The 27015-nt window shown below is 38.7% G+C and overlaps 1 protein-coding gene across 1 annotated transcript in view; it reads right to left on the minus strand.

Annotated features, from left to right (window-relative positions):
• Window positions 1-27015, minus strand: part of fmn2a (formin 2a) — a 39426-nt gene that overhangs the window by 2430 nt on the left and 9981 nt on the right. The window contains exons 4-15 of the mRNA XM_026285633.1: window positions 25975-26085; window positions 22949-23862; window positions 22657-22801; window positions 18696-18783; window positions 12183-12244; window positions 8371-8462; window positions 8079-8208; window positions 7796-7942; window positions 5981-6040; window positions 5210-5330; window positions 2749-2841; window positions 14-65 (exon numbers count right to left, since the gene is read on the minus strand). Coding sequence (XP_026141418.1) covers window positions 14-65; window positions 2749-2841; window positions 5210-5330; window positions 5981-6040; window positions 7796-7942; window positions 8079-8208; window positions 8371-8462; window positions 12183-12244; window positions 18696-18783; window positions 22657-22801; window positions 22949-23862; window positions 25975-26085 — 2015 coding nt within the window. The remainder of the gene's footprint in view (window positions 1-13; window positions 66-2748; window positions 2842-5209; window positions 5331-5980; window positions 6041-7795; window positions 7943-8078; window positions 8209-8370; window positions 8463-12182; window positions 12245-18695; window positions 18784-22656; window positions 22802-22948; window positions 23863-25974; window positions 26086-27015) is intronic.

Raw genomic sequence — 27015 nt, forward strand, 5'->3', positions numbered from 1 at the left:
TAAGACAACTTACATCCTCTGCGTGCCAGCGAGCTGTTTTTCCTGGAGCTCCAGCTCTGCTTTGGCTGTGGGCATAAAAATAGGACATTGTACATGTGACACAGACTTTTATACTTTTAAAATATGTTTATGTTTTGCTTGTCACTGAATGACATGGGTTATCAGGAAAAGTTTTGTTCCAGGAGATTTGTTCCAGTTTTAAAACAAACAGACTCCCATTTCAGTCATAGTGAGAGATGTGAGATTGCACATACAGTACACGTCTCTGTAAATCTTCGCAGGTTACGATCTTCATGACAAACATAAACCCTCGAAAATCAGATTACACGTAAGCAAGTTGTAATCCGCTGACATAAAATATCAAGGAGGAAATCATTGTAAAATCATATTTGCTAAAACTCTCAGCATGAACATTTGATGAGGCGTTTGACTGCAGACAGAGAAGACGGTCTCTTAAGTCATTACCGCGGTAATGTCAGTGTCACTTCATTAACTTATGCATGGAGAGTCTCCTGTGATCCTCTGATAAATTCAATGACTATTTGGGTATTCGTACACATTTTCATACCACTCACCACTACAATTCTGTGCAACCAGAGAATCCCCAAAACACAGATTATTTCAGTTCACACCTCATAGACCCAGCATTTTATGACTTAAAACGTTGCTCAAAGCATTTGTGCTTCAAAAAAGCATTACATTTGTTATCGGTAGTGGTGATAGCTGAGGCACCCATAACTATTACTATTATATATTGTACCTGCTACCATGGTAAATGGATTATCACATTGCTTCTCAGTGTGCAGGGAAGTGGAAATAGTACAGCATTAAAAAAAAATGGTATGAGAAGACGGAGCGTAGACCAAACAGCACAGAGACGGTCTCTATCTCTCACACACATACACAGGCCTGTCTCTCGCAGTTTTTCTTCCTCTCTTCCTTTCTGTAGTTAATTTCATGCTCTGAAAAATAAACAGTAGTGGTTGAAGCGCTGGAGCCAGAGACTGTTACTCTCCTGGAGTTTCAAAATCATACAAATAACAAAAAATAAGACCAATCTTTTTTTTTTTTTTTAATCCCTGTTCTGTCTGTTTCTCTAACTGGAGGCAGTGTGGAGGGTTGAAGGGGGTCTTTCCGTGGTCATGTCACCCATCTGAGAGCTCAGTGAAGGAGACCCATGAGTCTCCAGATCAAAGGGGTAGAGATGAGGAGGGGGCCGTTCAGCGAGGACCCCACCCTGCCGCCAGAGCACATGTGGGTTTTGTTACAAGGACCAATTTGAATACAAAGAAAGAGAGACGGCAATGCATTTAGCATTTGTTTAAGCCTGTAGTGAAACAGAGAATGAAAAATAGAAAAACGTTTCAGCTAACTCCAAATTGAGCGATGGAAAAAGAGGTTACGCCATGGCAATTGAAGATGATTGGAGTGCGAAAGATGAAAAGAGGCCAATGAATTGTTGACAAGAGTAAAGTGCCGAAAGAAACAGTCTTCAGTGCTATAGACAGATCAGGCAGGTTGACTCAGACACACTTAGAGGAAATAAACCAGAGAACAGACACCATATCAAACAGAGATGGATTGAAGCAGAGATGGAGAATAGAGAAGGTAAATAAACAAGAAGGAAAGCAACTATAATAAAACAATTGCCGGATCATTCGGCTCGCCTTCATCACATAAACAAAAGACTGAAAGGGTTGAATTAGCGATTAACGTGTTGGGGTGGAACGTGGATGAAATTATTGACATTAATGAAATTAAGGACTCTCAATTTTCATGCCGCTAGCTTATCATAAATAATGTTGGACCAACTGGGTCTGGGTCAGGTCAGATGTATTTCCCAGAATTCTTGTTGACTCCCAGAGGTAGTCACAGAGCCTCTGTCACATTTATTTCTCAGCACCTCATCTCTCCTCTCACACAGGGTCACTGTACTTCCATCCCAGCATTATTATGACTTTAATTGTTTCCCAGGGTGACGTCTGTAAAAGAATATTTGCATGGCTCCTCTGTATGTAATGTGTATTTGGACGAGGGAGTGATGTAATTTTATTAATATAGGCAATGACACACAATAGGGCACACTATCTGGAGTATATATCGTGATATTAAAAAGTACAGGCATTTTCATCGGATGACTTGAATAGCCATATTTGAAAAGACTGAATCATTTTACAATGATTCTGTTGGCAAGTGCATTTGCATAGATTTTTTTCTTTTTTTAAAGCTTGTTTTTGTTGAGTGTGAACAACCCTGTATAAACAAATGATGAACAATTTTGGAAAAACTTGACAACTGAATGTTCACATTTGGGTTTACTTTTTACAAGAACCAACTCAAACCTTTTTCAGTAACCATAAAGTGAATCTTTCTAAGAAATTCTCCTTCCACTTGAGTTTTGACAGGTTACATTCCCACTGTTTTTAATAACTGACTATAAAATAACAATGTTATTTTAATTGTTAGTATTATTAAATATTATTTATTTTATTATTTGTTAATAAGTAATGTATAAAAAATATTACTGTATGTAAAAAAAAAAAAAAAAAAAAAGAATTTAAAAACAATATCAATATTTGGCTCCAGTAATACTTTTCTTAAGGCTAATACTACTTTTTGTTTAAATCCATGAGATGCAAAATGAAAATTCCTTTCGGAGTGGCAATAAAATCAGAAACTAACATAACATTCCCATGTGAAACAGTAACCTCTAACATGTTTGCAATGGATTTTTGTTTTATTTTTTACCTCTAGTGAGAAATTCTTCCATTTTGTCCTTAAAGGGCTGCAGGTTCTCCTCAGACGAGACATTACACACCTTTTCTGTTTCTGCTGAACAGGCTGAAAATAGAGAGCAGGAACACAGATATGAGAAAGAAACAAAAAAAATGATTAATGGAACAGAAGAACAGTTTATTTTAAGCAGTGAAAACATCTCATGTCAGCCTATAAAACTACTATTCAAATAAGTAACCTTTAAAAGACTCATTGTAGTGATTCTTGGGCAAGTCAGCCAGATATCTTAAAAAGACTAGCACAGTGATGGCCCCACCAGATGGCTAAACTTCTCTCAACCAGTCTTCACTGATTAAACTGTCAGGACCAGCACAAGCATTTCAACTAGCATGGACTTTTATTAGCAGGTTAGCATGTTACAGTACATTCCTCCTGCTTCCACTTCCAACACTTCACAGATGTATCACTTCAGAGAAAAATGTGCAATCTGTGACCTGTGCTAACAGATGCTAATGAATCCCATTTCATGAACCTTTCCTTCGCTTCTGTTCGCTGTACACCTGGAGTTTTACAACAGCCCAACAGGCTTCTCACACTCCATCACTAAAGTAGGTGATGGATCACAGCATAGCATGGCAATCAGCACAATACAAACACACACATGCTAATGTCCCAGCCAGCTGGATCAAGGGCTCTGTGAAAGCAAGAACCTGCGGGGTCGCCCGCGTAACTCTATGCCCCTTCCAGCTGTCAGTGTCGCACATCTGCTTTAGCGCTTAGCTTAGCTTGCTAATGTAGTGATGATCCATTTATTGTATGAGCCTGGCGTAAGAGAGAAGCCATGCTTATTGGGCCACAGGGAGATTTTAGGGATGTGAACAGTTGAGTATTCAGAGAAACATTGCCAGAGAAGAAATATTTGCCTGCGTTAAACAAACGTAAGCTTAATCTGTTTAGCAGGTGTACGCCAAAACGATTTAGCTAAGCATACAAGCTCTGGAAAAGTACATTTACAATTTATCAACCACATGTATAGTGGGCCTAACTAATAAGCTTTTGAAAGATTAACAATGCAAATCGCCAACTAGGGACTCTAGTGAAGGCACGCGAAAATATGGCTAACAGCAGGGGCGAAGCTAATAGGCTGTATAGCAATGCATCAAACCTACCATCCTTCAATTGAAATTTCCATAAGCCAAATGCAAATCCATCTGTTATGTTTGACTGCTTCGAGTGGAACTAAAAGGGCTTGGACACTATTATCTGTGCGTGGTAGACAATCTCACTCTGGATAAGTGATTGATTGTAAAAGTGTTTTTTTGTAATTTGACCACATCAACATCCACAAGTGTTTTTTTTTTTAAGCATCTGAACAATCCAAACACACCGACAGTGGAATGTGAGTATTTCCAGATTTGTGTGTGTGTGTGTGTGTGTTTTTGAGTTGCCAATGAAAATGTTTGCAGGGATTTAAACTCGGCTTTGAGCATGTAATCGGATTCTTACACCTCATTCACACCATCATGCACTTGTCGTACAACCTTTGACTTGCGGCACAAAGCTGAACCAATCTCACTACCCTTCTGAAGACCCTGATAAACTGCTTTACTGGTCAGGGAGCAAAGTGAGTACTTACAAGGCAGTGCAATCCTTTTACCTGCCTGCTAGTTTCTTTTAAAAAACACAAGAATATATGGCATTTCCTACTAATAGGACACAAAAGAGAATCTGAAATTCATTTATAGATTAATTAATTTTTTTTCACAGATGTCAAGTGAAAACATGTCTTAACCTTTAAAAAATGTGGACTTTCATACAAAAATATGAATGGATTTATTTTGAAAACATGATTTTTTTTTATTCCTATTACCAGAATGTCTAAATGTTATATAAAACTATCAAACTAAATTGAAAGAATTTGCTGTATTTATTTGATCCAAGGCTACATTTATTTGATGAAATGTACATTAATTGTGATCCTTCAGAAATCATTCTATGTTGATTGTCATTTGTGCTGCTTAACCCCCCCCCCACACCTCAAATTAAGCTTAGAATAACACAATTTACAGAATAGTACTGATTTATCTATCACTTTTGATCAACTTAATATATATTTTATATATCTGATCAATAAAATACTTTTGAATGGTAATGTAAAAATAATGAAGGACAGTTCACCTGCAGAAACCTGTAGTTAAGTGCTTTAGGCCTGTCAAAACAGGTTAGACCCCTAGGAAAAGTGCTGAAATGACCCATTTTTCTCATTTATTTACATGCTGGGGCCTTTTAAAAAAACACATTTGCAGTATTGATCATTGTGGCAGCCAGCTGGGGGCTCAATAAAAATAGCCATTTGAAAGTCAATGAGCCTTCTAAAGCAGAACACGGGTCATTTGCACTGGTGTATACAAACTAAACATTTCTGTGTGTATTAATTTATTTGCTTTTGCGTTTGCGTGTGTCCACATCTCACCATTCAGATTTTTCCGTAGCTTGCGTAGGTCACATTGAAAATCCTCAAACTTCATCTGTGAAGCCTGAAACAGATCCTGAGGCTCTGGAAGTGGGTACACGCATGTTTCTTTACCTGCATCCTGACACACAAACAATGGAAAATCTTAAGTGCAATCATACAAAAAAAAAAAAAAAAAAAAAAAAAAAAAAAAACAGGATGTTGTGTTTATGCGATCATAACTGTAGCAATGGTTGATTAGAAAAATAATTGAATGTGAATTCTTCAAATAGTTTGGTGTGTAAAGATCATTATGATTCCAAAACCATGAAAACATCAAACACAACAAATCAATCTCAATAACAGTCTGTCTGTTGGAGATCAGAGCCATTTGCATGCATACGCACACGCACAAGCACACACACACACACACACACACACACACACACACACATGCTCTCTCCTTTTATTTGCCTGAATGTTAAAAGCACTTCAACAACCTGTTGATCATATTTAGTCAATTTGGACACAACCTCTTAATCACAACATCTGGACTGACTGCTGACAGTATTTACAATACAGTGCTTTTAATCTACGTCCAAAAAGGCCATCAAGCAATCAAAGGCCTCTGCTCATTCAGAGCGGCCATTTGTCTATATGGTGAGGGGAAAGGCAAATCAAAGTGATGAAACCAAAAACAAAGCCACTTTTTTGTCTACCATGAAGGGTGATTCTAAGGGACCTGGGGGTCTGTTAGTCAAACCAGTGAAATAAACAGTTGGCCAAACCTACCTCATCAAAGTGTCGCAGATAGTAAGCAACTATGTAGGACAGGAGGCTCTGAGAACTATCCTGATGGAGCGAGAGGAGGAGGAGACGAGAGGTGGAAATAAACACAGGAGAATAATCATTTTTCATGTTTTGGGATTGTATACACTCACTTAACTCAAAGCGTTTGGGAATAAGATGCCAGACCTGGTGGCTTGAAAAGGCGCTCACTCTCATGCACATGTGTGCAGACACACAGACTGCATGGGATGTGGATATAGACTACTGCCTTGGCATAATAAAGTATAAACCGCTCATTTTGAGCCAGAATGGGTTCTTTATGACCCGGTCAGTGGGGTCACAAGACCATCAAAGAACTGTTTGCAAATTTCTGTGCAGGTTCAGTCTAAGGTTTATGCTATTTCAGTGCTGGTCTATGTGGTGGATCTGACATTTGGCATCATTTACTTGCCATCATGCCATTGAAAACATGTATGACCTTCTGTGTAAGGCAAAATAAGATATCTTGGAAAATATTATTAAATTCATGTATTCTGTAGGTTTTTTAACTTGTACAAATCATCCTGTTATGCTGTTTGTCAACTTGTATTTGATAGCCTGAATGCACTGTAAGTTGCTTTGGATAAAAGCGTCTGCTAAATGCATAAATTTAAATTTAAATTGATAGTTCACCCAATTCTGTAATTAATTACTCACTCTAATGTCATTCCAAACCCTTAAGACCTTCATTCATCTTCAGAACGCAAATTAAGATATTTTGGATAAAATCCAAGAACTTTATGACAGTCCATAGACAGAACTACCACGTTCCAGAAAGATAATAATGACTTAATGAAAAAAGGTCCATGTGACATTAGTGTTTCAATAAAAAATGTATTAAGGTACGAGAATACTTTTTATGTGCAAAGAAAACAAAACTAATGACTAATTGCCTTCTTCCCAAGGTAATCAACCTCATGAAATGTTCCCGACATTACGCAATAACAATGTTCAATAACCTTATATTTATTTGTTTAAACCTCCATCCTAGTATATCCCTGCATCTTCTCATTCTATTCTATACCATTCTATCATCTATAGCACAACTGTTCATACAATTTATTTATTTTTCAATTTATTTTTCAATATTTTTCAATTAATTTATATTTACATAAGTTTTGGTTTTGACATTTCGATTGTCTGTGTTTTTGTTGTTGTCTCAGTGTCCTGGACGCTTATGTCATTAAAACAAATTCCTTGTAAGAGCAAGCATACTTGGCACTAAAGCTCTTTCTGATTCTGATTTATTCAGCAATTTCTTCTCTTCTTTGTAAGTCAAGCTCTCAGAATTCATCAAAAACTATCTTAATTTGTGTTCCAAAGATGAACAAAGGTCTTACTGGTTTGGAACGACATGAGGGTGAGTAATTAATGACAGAATTTTCATTTTTGGGGAACCATTCTTTTAAAATATTATTTGAATTTATTATCATAATCATTAACACACTGGTTTGGATTTTTTTTTTACAGTTCATAAGCATTTTGTTTTTTTAATCTATAGCAACTGATGAATCTGAAGTCTCGCAAATTCATATTAAATAGCTTACTTCCATTTTGCAAAATGGAAAAATAAAATGATAGTCAACAGAGTGCAATGTCAGGACCCCCTTGACTTTCACTGTATGGGCAAAACAGACAGAAACATTATTTTGTGTCCCACAGAAGAAAGTAAGTCATACAAGTTTGGGATGACATGAGGATGAATAAATGATGACATAATTTTCATTTTAGTGTGGACAATCCCTTTAAACTAGTGATAGGGATCTCATTTTTACTCACACTGCTCTTGACATCTTTTAACTTGGGTAGGATGTCTAGGGAAAATCCGTCTGCCTGTCCTCTGCTCCGGTTGCCCCCGTTCATAATGTTCCCAAATGCAAGAACCAAACCTAGAACCTGCAGGACGGCTTGACTTGATTTTAGAGCCTTTAAACAGAAGAGGAAGCGAGGGAGTGAAACAGATGTTTTCTTCACTACTTTCTAGTTGAACTTTTAACTTGAAATATGACAATGGTGAAGCTGTCAGTGGAATCTGACTAGTGTGCTTCACATTCTCTCTCACCGTACAGACTCTCAGCAGTGTTTCAAGCTTGCGCTGAACTGATGTAACACATTCTGTGAAGGTGGACTGGAAGAGAATACAGAAAACCCGCTCTGAGAACTGAGGAACCTCTGACAACTGCAGCAAAAACCTACCAGAGAGAGGGGATGAAATGAATGACGCAAGGAAAATACAACAGGCAGACAGACAGACAGACAGACAGATAGATATATAGATAGATAGAGAGACAGACAGAGACAGTCAGACAGACAGTCAGACAGATAGATAGATAGATAGATAGATAGATAGATACTGTTCAGGCTTGTCCAGTGGTTTTGCATTTTCTTTATCTTTTGAAGACTTGATATGTTTCTCAATCTGATCCATCTCTTCTTTCTGAGCTCTCTGTTAAAAAGAAAATCAGAATGAAAGTACACTCAAGAGAGGAAAATGTGATTTCATTTTGGGAAAATACACTCATATTCTCCTTATAAAGCATTTTATAACTATCTAATAGTTATATAAACTCTAATGTTCGGGAGTGTATTTGTTAGTGTGTGTGTGTGTTGCTTTATGATCGTTCTGGTCTTTGTATGATGCAAAAAACTAAGTATGATCCACACTTCAGACTTTGCTTGAGTCAGTGAAAAAGAGAATAGAGAGAACAAGCGGGAGAGAGGAAAGGGGGATATACTATGTGTGTGTGTGTGTGTGTGTGTGTGTGAGAGAGGGGGTGTTCTGTGGTTTTGGTTGAAGGAGTCAGAGACAGCGTGGAGTCTTGCACACTAAAGAGAAACAACCTCAACATTTAAACTCAACAACATCGCCTCAAGCTACGGCGAGAATGGGTGGGTGGGTTGGAGGAAAAACAGAGGGATGGAAGGAAAGATAGTTTTCAGCAGAAACTTACTACACATATTCCACACACACATCACTTCATGTCTCTTTATTAGTTAATGCTCCGCTGTGACTTTTGGCTCTCTAGTGGTTGAAAAAAAAAACTGCAGGCATCCTAGCGGAAGAACATTATTTTGGTTGTGATTCGGCTTTGCACGAATGTATGTGGTTGGACAGGGGTTGAAAAAAAAATGTTGTTTGTTTGTTTTTTGTTTTTACAACTGATGATTACTGGATATTTACCATTCTGAATGATTTATAATACATTTTTGCCATTTGTTGTGACAACCCAACTTCACAATACATACAGCCAGAGCTACTTTTCTCTATTTACAAATGTGACACACAGGGGCGCTGTGACCCCCAACCCGCCCCACCCCACCCTTGAAAATATATATTCCAGACTTTTCAAGGGCCCTCTCTTCCTTTGGGGCCCTGGTAATCAGTACTGGTTTTACCTCCAGTCCGATGCCCCTGGTGACACACACAGGTGTTTGTATGCAGTTTCCCACAAAATCTGTCCTGACACCTCTAAAAAAATGTATCAAATCAAAGGTTTATCAAAGTGTATTTGTTCATACAATTATTTTTAATAAAAAAATAAAATAAAATAAAAAACTGAGTGGCTTTAAATACAACTATTGCACTTTGTATAATATTCATATTTTTTATTTTGTTTGTAAATACAACAGGGTTGCCAACTTTCAAGTTTAGTTGGGAGTGAGATTTTTTATCTTGATTCAATGTCAATACATGTGTATATATTGTGGGGCATACAAATCTTCTGTTAAATGCAGCTGAATGCCTTTTTTCCCCACTATTTTAAACTTTGGGTTAAATTCAGTATTTGCTTGTTTCCATTAATATTCACTTGTACTTATACGAGTATAATTTAAAAACGATGTAATTGATTAACTTTTTAAACTTTAATCATGTTTAATCATGTCTTATATTTATTCAAATGCAAAACTTAAAAATAAGCAAGCAGGTATAACCTTCAATACTCTTGGGAAACTAAACTAGTAGATACAGTACGTTTATTAAAGCGTAAAGCATGGCATTACAAAAAAACAAAACAAAAAAACAATCGACCACAAAATGACATTGGAATTCATCAAGCTGCATCGGAAAACGCTGTGAACGCGTTTAGTGTGAGGGACTCTGAATATCATGTGTAATCTGTGTAGCCCGTGACGTCACGCTCTTTCATAAAACAGATTACACATGATATTCAGAGTCGCTCACGCTAAACGCGTTCCCCATAACGTTTTCCGACACAGCTTGAGTTCCCGAAGAGGAACCATAATGTTGCCCCTCCATCTCTCTCCAGAATAAAATGATACAGTAAATGTCATCGATGTACTAATCAATGCTGTATGCTATAATGTTTACCAAAAGTTGTTGCAAATAACTGTATAATGAAGCTGTCATCTATCCTGCTTAAACCCGTTCAAATGTATTGACAGCGCTGGTTTGTTTGTCTGGATCCATTAAACCACATGACCGCATGGTGGCGACGCCGGCGAGATCAAAGCTTGTCACAACTCTGATTTTCAATGGCTCTGGCTTTAACTAAGGCGCTACAATGAATTACCCTACATTAAAGGGTAAGTTCACCCAAATATAAAAATTATGTAATTAATTACTTACCCTAATGTCGTTTCAAACCTATAAGACCTTTGTTTATCTCCGGAACACAAATTAAGATATTTTTGGATGGAATATGATTGACTTTATTCAACAATTTGTCTCCTCCGCATCACTCTGCCATCCACTGGACCTATATGCTGTTCTGTGTCAGATGCGTCACACCAGAACTGTTTCCTACATTGTGATTTGATCTGAACGGAGACAAATGTTGAATTAAGTCGGTTTTTTTTCCCTTCGTATTATTGAGAATGACTTTTTTTATTATTAAGAATTGAGACTTTGTTTTATATCAAAAGCAGGGTTGCCACTTGGGCTGGAGATAACAGAGAACCACTTTCACTAATATTCTGCGTGATAAATGTATAATTTATGCCATGCAGTGATTTTTACTTGTATGTATCAGAGAATCTTTAAGGAGGCAGCTGTTGTTCATGAAAGAATTTGCAGCTTTACTGGCAAACTACAATTCCTGTTCATCAATGTGAGAACCAGACCAGTTATGAACCTAATCATACTTGATTTAATTAAATTAGTTGGTCAGCACTCACATACATTTGTACCGCGTCCAAGGCTCGGTTCAAAACGCATAGTGTGAGTAGTCCACCCTTACATGGGCAGAGTAAGAGCATGAGACAGAGCCTGAACGTGTGAGAGCTGGCAACCCTGATATAAATTACATTTTCAAGTTTCATGAACAACTATATATAAATATGAAAGCTATTATAAAATGTTATGTGTTCTCAAAATGATACATGGAGCAAAATCACAAGAAAAGTGTCAACATATGAAGTGTTTTGGAATAATTATCATACATGTGTGGGGAACGTTCCGACATCTTGTAGGTCTTAAGATGATGTGTGGCTATGATGCCCTGTCTTTATCTCCTCATAATGACATGTGGCACACAATCGCATACAGAAAACATGTAAAGGAGCTCTAGAGTGCTGACAGCAAGATTTATGACTGTTTCAGCAATGCACATGGCGATCACAGTGTGCAAACTCATCAGCACCCACACACTTAAAGAATGAAAGAAAATAGCAGCCAGTCGTCTAAGAGTGAGTCAAAGATCTTCCAAGAAAGAGGTTTGATTTATGTTGCCACATCTAACTGACGTAGTCTGTAACTGCCAATAAGTTACATAAGCTACAAATCTCAAAGCTCAGTCTTTTTTCACAGTTTTTGAACTGTCCTTTTTTTTATTCTTTGAGGGAGAAAACCTCATCTTCTTCATTTGTCTTCCTGTTTGTCATCAGTTGCATGTCATCGTGTTCCTCTCTCTCTTTCCCTCAGACAGTGACACGCACCCCGGCTCCATGGTAAACCTTACTCATTCCAGCGGTGTTTTTGGCCTGCATGTTTGTTTTGGTATTTAACACACATTTCAGTGGCTCTCTTTTGGAGCGGACCGAGTTGAGGCAAAGCTCCAAGATCTAAGGGTATATCCTGTTCAGTTCTGAGAGTTTTAACAGTTTAGAGATATGATAAATGATCACTTATTCATACTTCATAAGAAATGTCAGGATTCATCACATTTGCTTATCTGGACTGTCACGTCTTGTCATGTTGTGGACTTACGTTTTCATACAGCGCCTGGAGCGTCTCCAGATCCACCACGGTGCAGTCCATGTTCAAGATGGCTGTCAGACAGAGAGAAGAAAAATCCATCAATGACTGACCAATCAGGACTCAAGATCTATTCAAATGATTTCTCAGGCAAAGATCGGTGCTGCTGAGAAAAATTTTAAATTTTTTCCAAAGGAGTAAAATGCCAAATCACATTTTTCCAATAATACCAAAATTAATAGTAATTCTTAATTTACATAATAATAATAATATTTATTTTAATTATATAGATAACTCAAGACTGGAGTTAATGCATTCTAAAATGCATTAAAACATTAAAACTAAAAACTAAAACATGGTTCAATAGCAACACACAGGACAATACAAACTAACTGTGACAAAAAAGTGACAAAAAAAAAAAAAACTTTACTCAGTACAAAACATTTATTTGTTTTTAGATAATAAAAGCATTTGATTCTCTAGCAGGCCTGTTGTTGAGCTGGCTAGACAGAACACTTTTTCTGTGCTTAATAGAGCTATTATTGGATAACTTTTGTGTGTTCAGTCATTTGGGGAATTGAGAAATTGATCATTGGCGCGTTCCATAAACCGCACAAGAAAGAATAACAAAAACATCCATATCTTGCCAATGCACAGACATAGAAAATGGAGACAGACAGCAAAGCATTACTCCCGTTACAGATGAAAGAAATCAAAGAGCGCTACTACAGCCTTAAAAGAGCTGGGGAGAAGAAACACATGACAAGAGCGAAAGAGGAGACGAGAAGGAGAGTGAAAAAAGAATGCACAATCTATGACTGGGTAATTTAACCTGTCATCAACCTGACAACAGCATCCCACCAGATTGACACCCCAACCACCACATACACAAATAACAGCAGCGTAATCCCCACACCCCCACAACAAAGTCTCCAAACAAAGAATTTGTCTCTTGATGTCCAGGGATTTGCGCTGTGTTTCACCAAACAACTGATGCAATTGTGGCCTTGCTTTATTCTGAGGGAGAGACATTTTGAAAGCTTCAAAGGTTTGTTGAAAAAAACCAAGCACAACAAAGTTTTCATACTGTATGGTCATAGTCTCTGAATTAGATGTACCAAAGAATTACAAATTTGAATGTGTGGTTTGCATTGATTTTTTTGACTTTGTATGTAGCAGACACTGAGGTAAAGTTAGATATGTTTAGCATTTATTATAATTTATCTAACCTTACATAGACATTTTTATAACAATAATTATTTTATATGATTTGATAATAATAATAAATTTCATATAATTATTATTATAAAGACATTAATTCTAAATATGTGTTCAAGCATGTGTTTTTCAACAATAATTATTACTGTTATTGATTATTATTTTTATTATTATAAAACAGACATTTGAATTCAAAAGATTGTCACACTACACTGCCGGAAACACGTAGCCGAGAATAATCGAAAGAGTCTTTATTAATCCAACACAGGGGAAAATCCAACATGGAGAACGGGAGGAAGACACACATACTTGACTGGTAGACCTGACCTGAAATGACATTGCTTATAAAAGAAAGGCTAACAAGGGAACTAAGGAGACACACCTGGGAACTAATCAGCAATCAAAGAGACAGAGAAACTGGGTCACAGCGGAAAAAAAAACACACACAGAAAAGTCCTTGTCCTAGTTCTGACATTTCGGCCCCTCCCAGAAGGTGCGTCCTTGCACCCCAGGCAACAACAGGAGGAGGCATAGGTGGGAGCTTGGGAGGAGGCTCTGGTGAAGGACAGACCCACAGGAGGGGGCCGGCAGACAGAGACCACGGAGGGAGGACGATGGAGGGAGAGGAGACAGGAGGAGCAGAGCAGGACCCAGGCCACAGCCATAACAGCAGCCCAAGGTGAAGCCGACGGTGAAAGGATCGATGGAAGAGGAATGGCCAACAACTCCAGGGGGCCGACCTACAGCAGTGGAGGAAGACGGAGACGGAGAGCCATGAGCCAGGGGGGATGCCGAGGATCCGGGGGGCCAGGGTGGAGTCAAGGGCTAAGGCGGAGTGGGAGATCAAGAGATCCGCAGCGGAGCCAGAGCGTCTGAGGACCAAGGTGGAGCTGGTGGGAGGAAGGAGCCCAATGGAGCGGGTAGGATGGAGCGACTAGGCGCAGTCAGTGGAGAGGAGGAGTCCAGAAGTGATGGCAGGTTGACGCCCGACCAGGGACGAGGGAGCCCGGTGGATCTGATGGATCGATGGTTGACGGTGGAGGCGAGAGATCTAGGAGCCGAGGTGGAGCCACTGGGACTATGGGCCAAGGCGGAGTCCGGGCCTGAGCCTAGAGGCAGAGATGAGGGAGACTCTGACCACGGCAATGCTGGAGGATGGCAGTCACGTGGGGCTCACACTGCATAGTTGGCGGGCTGAGGGGCCCACCATCAATGGAGGAGGCAGGAACGGGTGGGAGGGTGGTCATTTTGGTGGAGCGGCCACTGGAGGGCAAATTCTAGGAGCAGGGACTGGAGGACACTTTCTAGGAGCAGGCACTGGAGGATCGGAAGCCCCCTCAGGGCTAGAGGAAACCAAGGATGAAGGAGGACTGGACGGGACCAGTGTGGTGGGCTCTGTAGCCGGCTCTCACACCTGGTCTGACGGGTTGGGCTCTGGCTCTCCATTATCAGTGGGCTTAGGCGTATGCTCTGTACCATGGGGAGATGGTAGGCTGGGCTCTGGGTCGGGAGTGGATCCTCCATGGAGCAGATGGTAAGAGGCAACCCGTTTCTCACCAGAGTACACTCCACAATGACAGCGAATTCCTCCCGAGGACCATCATTGGACGACAACGCTCTGCACTCGGCGTTCAGGCTTGCGTCATAGAAAGTGCAGAGCATGTCATCCAGTTAGCTGGTGATGTGAACAAACAACAGGAACTGTCTGCTATGGTCCTCGAGAGATCTTTATGTATGGAACTGGTAGACCCAACAAAAACTGAGCTGAAAGGACATTGCTTATAAAGACAGGGTAACGAGGGAGCTAAGGAGACTCACCTGGGAACTAATCAACAATCAAGGAGAGACAGAAACTGGGTCACAGGGGAAAAAACACACACAGAAAAGTCCATAGTTCTGACAAAGATGTGTTTAGCATTAAAAATTAGTTTGATAGTAATTTCAAAATATAATATATCTTCAAAGAACTAAATAACACTGAATTAATTTGGGCCAGCAGCATACATAATAATAATGATAATAATAATAATAATAATAATAATAATAATATATTAGCCCATTCAGAGATCTTTTGTTGTGATATAAACAGAAAGGCTCAGTGGAAATTATAGTAGGAGAGTCTGAGTAAAAATTCTCACATATCTAAAACAATAAACGCGATTATACATTTTACACCCCAATGACTATAATCACGTGAAATTCATTCACTCTTACTGTTATATAGCTCATCATTTAAATGACAGTTTTATCCAAATAACACCTATTACAGGAGGAATCCCCCTGGAGCAACCTTGGGTTAAGTGAACAATGGTAGCTTATGGATCTGGCTTGAACTTCATTTCTGTAACTGCTCTTGTTACATATTTCATAGGCCAAACATTTTTCTCCAAGCAGTTTCATAGTTCCTAGCAGGTTTACAGTGTTCAGTTCATGCCAAGCTTCCATAATTACTATCTTCCAAACGTACACAACCAGACAAAGGAAAATACACATCGAATGCTACCATGTTTGCAATTCCTCAGCTGTATGGACGCACACCACCTTCTCTCTCTAAACACTGCTAAGGATAAAACAGCACAATGTTTGGCTAACAAAGAGAAGAGAAGGAAGGATTTTATATTAGAACACGATTGTGCACATATTTTTTCTGGTTGCTTTCTTTGTGATTCCTGCCATGATTCAGAATGTTTCCACAAAACAATGTCCTGTGACAGTTCAGAAGACCCAAACAGACGGCGCAGCAGAACAACTGAGTGTGAGTCACTGAAGGAACATAACAAACAAATCGTCCGGAGGGGGTCGGCGTCACACGCCGATGAATCCAGTCTCACACACGCACAAACTCTGAGCTGACTTGTGAAACTTTGAGACTGTTATGGGTAGAAATCAAAGGCCTGTCACCAAGTGTGTTTGTGCAAGAGCTGCCTGTGCTCTAGTCAATCATGCAGGAGTGTTTTTCAGGCTCAAACATCAGATCTTATGAAAACCAGCTGAGGGAAACAAGAAAGTTGGCACAAAGGGAGCGATTCAGTGAGAATCCACCAAGGAGTTGCACTAGATTAGGTTTAGTTTCCTTAATAATCTTGAGAAGAGTGTTTTTAATGTTGTTTGATGGCTGATAATTGAATAATGAAAGAAAAGAGAGACAGACAGGCAACATCTTCTCTACTGACTGTAATAAATGCTTCATAACTTTGCATGAACCTTTAAACTCTGCAATTAAACCAATTCATGAAATTCTTTCCTAGCTCCTCAAAGGGCCTGATCCAGGTCAGTGTGGTGAAGCGTGATGTTGAGGAATGTATTGATTCTGGGTAAATAGCTCTGTCAGAAAAACTGTTTGTTTCTATTTGGTGGTTTACTCTGCAATGGGCGGAATTGCAGCAAGAGCCAATAAGACTCGGCCAGTGCTGAATTGTGGGTACTGAGCTGCATAATAGATGGGGACTGTGCCCATAAATTCTCAAAGAGCCAGTAAAAATTTCTTCAAATGCCGGCAGTTTAAAGACTAACTGAGGATGTGTGTGCATGTGTGCGTGTGTGTAATATTAGGTATCCGTTCACATAATGTGATGTGGTTTTTAAAACTGCATCCAGCTTTGCTGATTCATTAAAATGAAGAAAGAAAAATAGAATTTAACAAAGGATTGTTGTTACAGTGGATTACACTGGAGGGAAATTATGCATGAAAAAAATGTTACTGAAAGAAAACAGAATACAGCTTGTCCTGCGCCTGTTAACCAGTGAATGGCTAAAAAGAACACAATTCTAAAAATACAATGCTGAAGAATACACTATTTATCCATCATGAAAAAAAAAAACATGTTGGTTCCATTTTTTCTAAGAAATCAAACTGAATCAAACAACGTGGCAGTGGTGTTCCTGAATGAATCAATGAATCACAACAAATCGTTTGATTAAAGGATTCAGTGACTCTAAGAATTAGATTCACTCATCTAATCTGTAATTTGTTGCAAACTTCTGGCTCATGAATGTAACTTTAAAATGATCATAATGAAATATTATTATATAATACATGGATAGGTCTCCTTTACTCTTTTTTGCATGCATAAAAACATATAATGTATATAAAAATAACTTTGCTTTCTTAAGTTTCTGAGTCTTGTTATCTAATGTATGATTAAAAGTAAACGCTACTAAAATATATTGTTGAGCAATTCTCAGTTTTTCCATCCTAGAACAATACTAAGAAGTAACCATTTTTTGGTTCCATGTTTGATATGAAATCACGAACAAATCAGTGAATCACAATTAATATTTTGAATAAAAGGCTCACTCATAAAGACTAGTTTAATTCCTGAACGAATCAGTGTTTTTTAATTAATCAATTGATTGAATGAATATCATCATTTTTTTTTTTTTTTTTTGTTACAAGTAACTCACAAATAAAGACTAATTCCTGAACGAATTAGTGTGTTTGAATGAATTAATTGAGTGAATGACTATAATCATTTACTCTTTTTGCTTTTTACAAGTAAGTTTGTTTAATTTAACTCAAGAAAAGCACAGCTCATCTGAGGTATATGGACAAAAAAAAGGGACAAGGGATGTGTGTAGACAATATGAAAATAAATATGCGATACAATTAACACTTCTAAAAAATCTTCTACTTTTACCAATTATTGTAGGTTTCGTAGTGTTTTGGCTTTTCCCTATGCATTCTATTACAGTGACTCCTTCGTCAACTCACAAAATCCACAATCAAGAGTTCTGGATAGCTTGTGGTGCAGAGAGACAGATCTAACATTCCCAAACCTGTGATGAGAAGAAATGGCATTACTTCCTTTTTTTCTGGATTCAAGGGGATGAATTAGCAGGTAGAGTGATGACAGCAATAAGAGGGATAGACAGAGACAAATAAGAGAGAAAAGGACCCACGAGACAGATGAGGAAATATCTTCAGTAGAGAAACAGGACATTGAAGCCTTATGCAAAAGCAGAGTAGAACAGTAACTATAAGAAAACAATAGAACAGAACCAGAAAAATGATGCGGCTCTAATCATCACATCCATTAAGATCTATGGTATCAACCTATTCTTGAACCCTGAAATGCAACCAACCCCTCTCCCTCCAGTTTTCAAACACAATCAGTAATTGTATAAACAGCACCGAACAATGACTCTTAACTGGCTCTGACATCATATTTCCCCCCTTAGAGAAGTCACGTGCAGACAGGAGGCTGAGCAGAATCTCTCAAAGGAGTAGTAGGTCTCCTTATAATAGATACGAAAACGCACTATCAAGACTCTAATGAACAATAATAATAATTAAATGAATAAGCTCACCATTCTTAATATCTTTCATATCTAAATGAAGACTGGACATCAGAATCCCCACCGCTTGGGAACGTTTGTTACTCAGCAGCTTGACAACCTGAGAGAGAGAGAGAGAGAGAGAGAGAGAGAGAGAGGGTATATGTTGTTACTGTTATAAAACATCAGCCACTTTTTATTTAGTATTATTTAAACGCAGTTTACCCTGAATATTATTGCTGGTGACAAAAATACATAAACACAGTATTTCTTCTGGGTGCCCTCATAAATTAAATAGCACACAGAGGTACTTTGCCTAATAAGGACAGCAAAAACAGAGCCAAAATATGAGTATTTATGACTGTTTCCTCATATGGTATTATGGAGAGGTCTTCGTCTCTTTCTTTCATCCACAGCATCTATTAAAATAACTTTACTTTCTCCAGTTTCTGGCTCTGCCAAGGAACACCACAGTAATTATGCAAATGACAGACCTGTCTAGTCATATTAAACCCAGCACGATTTTGACACTTTCAGGCAGCCCCTTCAAATCAGGCATTTCCAAACACGTGGTGGATGCATGCATGTGATACCTCACATAATCAATCTTTTCATACTGCAAAAATAAAAATAATAATTCTTCTTTATTTTTGCCTTTTTGTATGAAATATATATATAGAGAACATGTATGCTTTATCAGTGGCTTAAGAAAAATTATCTTATTTTAGACTTTATCTTAGACTTATTTATTTATTATTTTTTTGAAAACAAGTCATTTTACTCAAGTAAATATATCTTGTTTAATTGATGTTTAGAGGTTTTGTACTCAAAAGCAAGATAAAAATACTAAGTAAAAAAAAAAAGAAACCTTGGGCCCTCTACTAGTTTTCCTGTAGTTTTCCCCATATACATTGACTGCCATCGCAAACATCTTTTTTTTATGACCGCCTGTTAACAACATGCTAATTCTGATTGTTGGAAAGAATTTGAAATCGTGAAAACCTTCTAGTACAGGCCACACTTGAAAGCGCGATGGCGGCCCAATGTGATCATCAGAAAGCCTCTGGCTCTCATTATCTCCACAGGCCTCATGACCACTAAACACAGCGCGACTGCAGAGTCCTGTGCTACGTTAATGATGTGGGAAACACACTAATGCTTGTGATGAGCTGGATCTCAAATCAGACGCTTACCGACCAATGACAATTGATTCCATACTTTGGCAAGATTTCGGTGGGAAGCGTGGATATCACTGTATAAGGGAGTATGGCGGTTCGGCGGTCAAACAGTAACTACCAGCTAAAGGACCAGATAACTACTGCCAGAGCAATGGGCCGTAAAATGAATATGATTCATAAAATTAACATGATTATGTGGGCTCAAATGAAGCATCGGGCAGTTGTTTTTAATTTATACATCTAATGCACATGAATTATAAGGGGATTTGATTATATTAGCAATTTAATTTTGAGTGATCTGTGCAAACTGTAAGACTAAAGCAACTGTTCTGTGAATAATTCTGAAGAGATTATCTAATGTACTCTCTCTATCTCTCTCTCTCTCTTTCTCTCTATCTCTCTCTCTCTCTCTCCCTCTTTTGCTTACACACACACACACACACACACACACACACACATATAAAGTGTGGCATGACCACACTAGGCTGACTGGAGTCGCTGGGCTGGCTGGTGGTTTGAGGGTTGTGGGTTTTAACTCAATACAGACTGCCCCCCCCAATTCCTCAGATCTTACAGACCACAGAGAGAAAGAGAGAGAGAGAGAGAGAGAGAGAGAGCACACAGAAAACTTTCAAAAGTCTCAGAATTTCTCAATATTTACATGTTTAAAAAATGTTTGTTATTTATCCTATTTGTAGACAATACCACTGTGTGTTCTCAAAACTTGTTCATATTATTATGGTACAAATACAAATATACTGTATACTCTACATATAAGACTGTTCAAAGTCTCATGTTTACCAAGGCTGCATTTATTTGATCAAAATTAACAATTTAAAATATATTTTTTTCTATTTTTAATTATTTGAAAATATAATTTATTCCTGTAAATTTTCAGTGGCCATCACTTCAGTTTTCAATATCACATTTTCCATCCAAACTCATTTTAATATGCTGATTTGTTGCTCTAGAAACAATTCTTATTATTAATAATGTTGAAAACAGCTGTGCTGCTTAATATTTCTGTGGAAATCGTGATACTTTATTTCCAGAATTATTTAATTAATAGAAAGTTCAAAAGAACTTAAAGGGTTAGTTCACCCAAAAATGAAAATTATGTCATTAGTGACTCACCCTCATGTCGTTCCAAACCATTAAGACCTCTGTTCATCTTCAGAACACAGTTTAAGATATTTTAGATTTAGTCCGAGAGCTTTCTGTCCCTCCATTGAAAATGTTTGTACGGTATACTGTCCATGACCAGAAAGGTAATAAAAACATCATCAAAGTAGTCCATGTGACATCAGAGGGTCAGCTAGAATTTGTTGAAGCATCGAAAATACATTATGGTCCAAAAATAACAAAAAACACGACTTTATTCAGCATTATCTTCTCCTCCGTACATTTTCAATGGAGGGACAGAAAGCTCTTGGACTAAATCTAAAATATCTTAAAGTGTGATCTGAAGATGAACGGAGGTCTCACTGGTTTGGAACGACATGAGGGTGAGTCATTAATGACATAATTTTCATTTTTGGGTGAAGTAACCCTTTAATGTCTTTTTAAAAATTTTGCATCTAACCCTGAATACTGCACAGAATATCCGTAAATAACTCATAATTGAAGAACACAGCTGCAGGACCATTAAATTAGTTTGTGTGATGCAGTTTGTTATGTGCTTGTTGTATAGCTGTGGGTTGTTATCAGAAATCTGCATGACTCCAGACGAAGGAACCACAAAACTCTTACCAGTGACTAATTTTCACACCACTACCAGAGAGGAAGAGAGAGAGCGAGATTAGGTTCAGATGTGAAAGATGGTAAACTGTCTTATCAAAGAGTCTCATAGTCACACTTTGTCTGAGGAAACATTAAAGGGATAGTTCACCCCAAAATTTAAATGTGATGTTTATCAGCTTACCCCCAGGGCGTCCAAGATTTAGGTGACTTTGTTTCTTCAGGAGAACACAAACAAAGAGTTTTAACTCAAACCTTTGCCTTCTGTCAGTCATATAATGAAAGTGGATCGGAATCATGGCTTTGAGAGTAGAAAAAACAAAACATAAACAAACAAAACAAAATTAAACTCTGCAGCTCTTGATGATACATGGATGTGTAAAGACACAAAATAATTGGTCTGTGCAAGAAACTGAACTGTATTTATATATATTTTTTACCTCTGAGAAGAAGACAACACATCAGGTGCTGGCTGTTGAAAACGTGCTCAGGACAGTTCGAACATTGCAGTGAAAATCAGAGTTAAAAATACTATATAAATACTGTTCAGTTACTTGCACAGACCGATCGTTTAGTGTCTTTACACATCAGTGTATCATCACGAGCCGCAGGGTTTAATTTGATTTTGTTTGTGTATGTTTTTTTCTTTACTCTCAGAGCCGTGATTCCCATCCACTTTCATTACATGACTGACAGATTGCAACAGTTTGAGTTAAAAATCTTCTTTTGTGTTCTACTGAAGAAACAAAGTCACCTACATCTTGGATGCCCTGGGGGTAAGCAGATAAATATAACATTTTTATTTTTGGGTGAACTATCCCTTTAAGTAAAGCTTATAACATTTAAAGAAGGGCTGTAAGGCTCTGATTCACAAGCTGTGCATGGGAAATCAGTGTTAAGAGTTAGTTTTGTGTGTGGTGAGGTGAGAGCCTGGGCAGAGCTAAGGAAAGACAATCAGGAATGTTGTCCTGGGAGCTGAGATGACAGGGGTCTACTAAGTTCTGCTACTTTTTGGGACATCCAAAAAGGTCCTGGACCCAGTGTTTTTAATCAGTGGGAGTATAGTAAAGTCCTCTTACCTGTTTGGCCTTGGATTTTGTTATGGTATCTGAGATAGGTTTCTTCTTTTCCTTGACTGCACTTTTGGCAAACAGCTCCACAAATTCGTCAAAGTCTACTGAAGGCTCTTGAACCTTTTCCCACACCAGGTCACTTTTGGCATCCCTATGAGCGAGGGAAATAAAAATATCAGTTTGCCTTATCACATGTGTGATCATAATCAAGCCTTGGCTGACTTTAAATAAGGTGAAACAAGCATTCAGTATACACACTGCAAAAACATGCAGCATTCAGTCAATGAGACATGATTACTTTTTGGCATTTAGCTGAAGCCGTGTCCAGTAGAGTGGTTTCATGGGCCGTGGAGGTTCGATGACAGCCTTCAGGGGGACGGACTCCTGAGTCATGCTAGACGGCACCAACCCCATGAAGGGTGGAGGGGGACCGAAGGGTGGTGGTGGCCCAAAACCAGGTGGAGGAGGGGGTGGTGGGGGTCCACAGCCAGGAGGTGGAGGAGGAGGGGGTGGGGCCATACCTGGGAGTGGAGGTGGAGGAGGTGGAGCCATGCCCACAGATGCAAGTGGAGGAATAATACCTGGGAGCGGAGGCGGTGGAGGGGGCAGAGCCATAATTTGGAGTGGAGGTTGTGGAGAGGAAGAAGCTATACCCTTGAGTGGCAGATGGGGCAGACCCATACCTGGAAGTGGAGGTGGAGGGGGTGGGGGTGGAGGAGTACCCAGGAAAGGCAGATGGATCTGAATCGCATCTGGGAGTGGAGGTGGAAGAGGTGGAGGAACTGATGCATCTTGTTTTGAAGGTGTTGGGAAACCTGAAACAACAGGAAGTAGTGATGGTGCAGGGGAAGGGATTTTCTGTGTTCTTTGGCAGCTACAGGTATTGGGCAATCCCACTGGTGAAGTAGCGGTGTCACTTAATTTGGGAAAATGTGATTGGTCTGATAAAGGCACTGGAAGTTTAAAGGCTTCCTCGACAGGTGAGGTCTGAATGGCTGAATGAACTCGTTGTTTATTTACTTTAGTCTGTTTAATGGCTTGATTGAAACCACCCACTTCTCGATCCCTTTTTCCAAGCTTTGTGCCATCCAAAACATTGTCTTTTTCCATATCTGAGATTTTCACAAGTAATTCTTCAATTGTTCGCTCTAGCTCCTGAATGGAAATGGACGTTTCTTCCGGAACGATTCCAGATTGCTCCGTGGATCCATCCTGTCGAGAGCAGGAAACAGAAAAGAGAGACTTCACATCTTTAAAAAGAAACAGCAGCATGGAATGAAAAACACAGACACCTCTTGTCACATGCGATCGTACTAGCATGAGTTAGTGCCTTGTTTCAGCGGATGTTAGTTTCCCCTTTGAGACCCAGTTTTCTGAGGAATGGTATGAGTGAGTATGTGTTTGTGAGTAAGGGGCCGTGTTTCTTAATAACACAGACCAGGCACGCATGTGGCGTCCCACAAGTCAATAAAAGCACTTTGGCTGATCGGGAAAATGTAGCAGTGCTTCCTGGATGAAGGGAAGAGAGAGAACCCAGGGAAAATGAATGAACCACCACAGTCAGCGTGTAAAAATCAGCACACAACACACAAAGGATGCACTTGGCAAAAACACAAACACGGTGATAAACACACACACAACACAACTTTGTCACGCACACATACAATCTGGCAGCGAGGGTCAAGGAAGTCCAACAAGTCTAGACTCCAGAAGTTGTCTCTGAGGACTCCTAAAAGGCGAGCCGCAGAGTCTCTGGGAATGAAGAGGGAAGGGTTTGTGCTTTTCTATTACACAGCTTCAAACGGCTTCAAAGAGCTTGTGTGGGTCTGTGTGAAGGGTTGGGGGGAACGGAGAACATATCACACACATGGAGTCTGGTTTCATGTTGGGCCCTGTCAGACTGACATGGGTTTGGGGGGGCACTTTCATTCACAAAACCCTCTTCTACAGCCAGGGAGGCTTGGAAAACTTTGGCTCTAAACTTCATAGGCCATAATATATGTTAAATATTACAAGTATCACTGTAAAACAGACATGTTCTGCACAAATGTCAACACAAGAACTAGAGGGCAGTAAAGCCAGTTCCAATTGCGATGGAGTCTGCATTCCTAATCACATTAAAGTATATTCCTACCAGAAACATGAGGAATAAGATGTAACATAAGGTGTTGCGTGTGTGCTTTGAACAATGGAATGCAAGCGGCCATTTATCATTTCAGAATTCAAACACTGTGGATCTTAATACGCAATGGCAGGCACTGCGCCTGCTGGACAGATGTTTAGATCAGGTTAAATGCTGTTAGGATGCTGTTTACAGAGGGTCTCATAGCAACGCTAAAGAGATGTATGGCTTTCGAAGTGCTAAAATCCTTTCTTAGCAATGGAAGGGTGTTGAACCTGAGGGAGAATGATTTAAAACTTGCTAAGTGTTTACACTCACAAACATGCATATCCATGGACGATACAGAAAAGCAAATGCATGTTTTATTACACATAGGTCCAACAAAAATGTGCATGGGTGCAGCAATGAAATCAGATGGTAATACCAAGGTATTTAACATGGCACTGAATAATTACCATATTCATACACAATGTTGTTCATATTGTACTGCAAGGTCCTTCAGACAATAACATGATTTTACCATATTACATTGAAAAAAAAAATAATACATGGTATTATTAGGCTACGATGCCACCATGTTCAAAAAATAGTACCATCAGTACCATTTCCAAAAACTAAAAATTAATTAATAATAAACAAAATACATTTTGAAGTTGATATTTAGCACGGTACTGAATTATTACTGTATTCATACACTATACATTTTAAATGGTAATCAAATATACTTTAAACAAATATCATAGTTTTATCACATATAACATTTCCAATAGCACAGTATTAATATGATACCATTATCAAAAATACAATACCACCAAAATGCATAAATCATGGCACTAGCATTGAGCATTTTTGTTACTCATACAGTATAGAAGGTACTAGGGTGTCACCATGGTACAGTGATGGTATACAGTATTAGATGGCAATACTAGGGTACTTTGAGATAAACCATAGTGCTGAAATTCATGTACCATGATATTTATAGTACTTCATGATAATTCCAAGATGTTTAGTAAGTAGGATGAAATTAACTTTGGACATAGCAATATATTTTCTAAATGTAAGATTCTATGGATTTCTTAGAATAACCATATACAATATATGGCAATCATTCAGTACCATAAAAAACATCAGATATCATGAAAAGGCAATAATAGTAGATCAGTTCCTTCTTTGGATATATAAAACTATATTTGTTCACATACTTGCAGCTGTGTGGAATTGGGGGACGGACTTGGAGGCGACATTGTTTGGAGCTGCCCAGGTGTTCTGATCTCATTCTGTCCCATTGGAGCCCAGGTATACAGCTGCTCCTTCTGGATGTGTAAAAGAAACAGAGCTGGAATTAAAACAGCTGATTCTGGCAATAAATGTTTTACACTGCATACAAGAATCTAAAATTAGCCTTCTGTTCCTGGGGTTGCTTTTCTGATTAGACAGCAAGCAAAGTGTAGAATTTTGTGGCAGCGCTGAGTGAAGGACGACCTCTGCTGGCAGACTGAGAGAAGAACAGCACAACTGACCAGGGCAGAAAGAATACATGGCATTTGTCTTATACATATTGAAATGTTGTTCCCGAGGCTGTCCATTCACAACAGTTGGGTTTTGCGTAAGCATGCAGCGAACAGAGTTGCCCCGCATGTCTGTACAAGCTGGATATAACAGGTTTGACTGTTAAACAGTACACATTTTCCTGATTAATAAATATATATGTGTAGAAACCAGATTCCAAAAAAAGCTGGGACACTGATTGTGAGTAAAAAAGGAATGGAATAATTTACAAATCTAATAAACTTATATTTTATTCACAATAGAATTTGACAACATATCAAATGTTGAAAGTGAGACATTTTGAAATGTCATGCCAAATATTGACTCATTTTGTATTTCATGAGAGCTACACATTCCGAATTATTTGGGACAGGGTGCAATAAGAGTCTGGAAAAGTTAAATGTACATATAAGGAGCAGCTGGAGGACCAATATGCTACTTATTAGGTCAATTGGCAACGTGAAATGAGTATAAAAAGAGCCTTTCAAAGTGTCAGTGTCTCTCAGAAGTCAAGATGGGCAGAGGATCACTAATTCCCCCAATGCCGTCGCGAATAATAGTGGAGCAATATCAGAAAGGAGTTTCTCAGAGAAAAATTGCAAAGAGTTTGAAGTTATCATCATCAACAGTGCATAATATCATCCAAAGATTTAGAGAATCTGGAACAATCTCTGTACGTTAGGGTCAAGGCTAGA

Source organism: Carassius auratus, chromosome 17 (genome assembly GCF_003368295.1).
Source record: "Carassius auratus strain Wakin chromosome 17, ASM336829v1, whole genome shotgun sequence".
In the NCBI taxonomy this organism is placed as follows: Eukaryota; Metazoa; Chordata; class Actinopteri; order Cypriniformes; family Cyprinidae; genus Carassius; species Carassius auratus.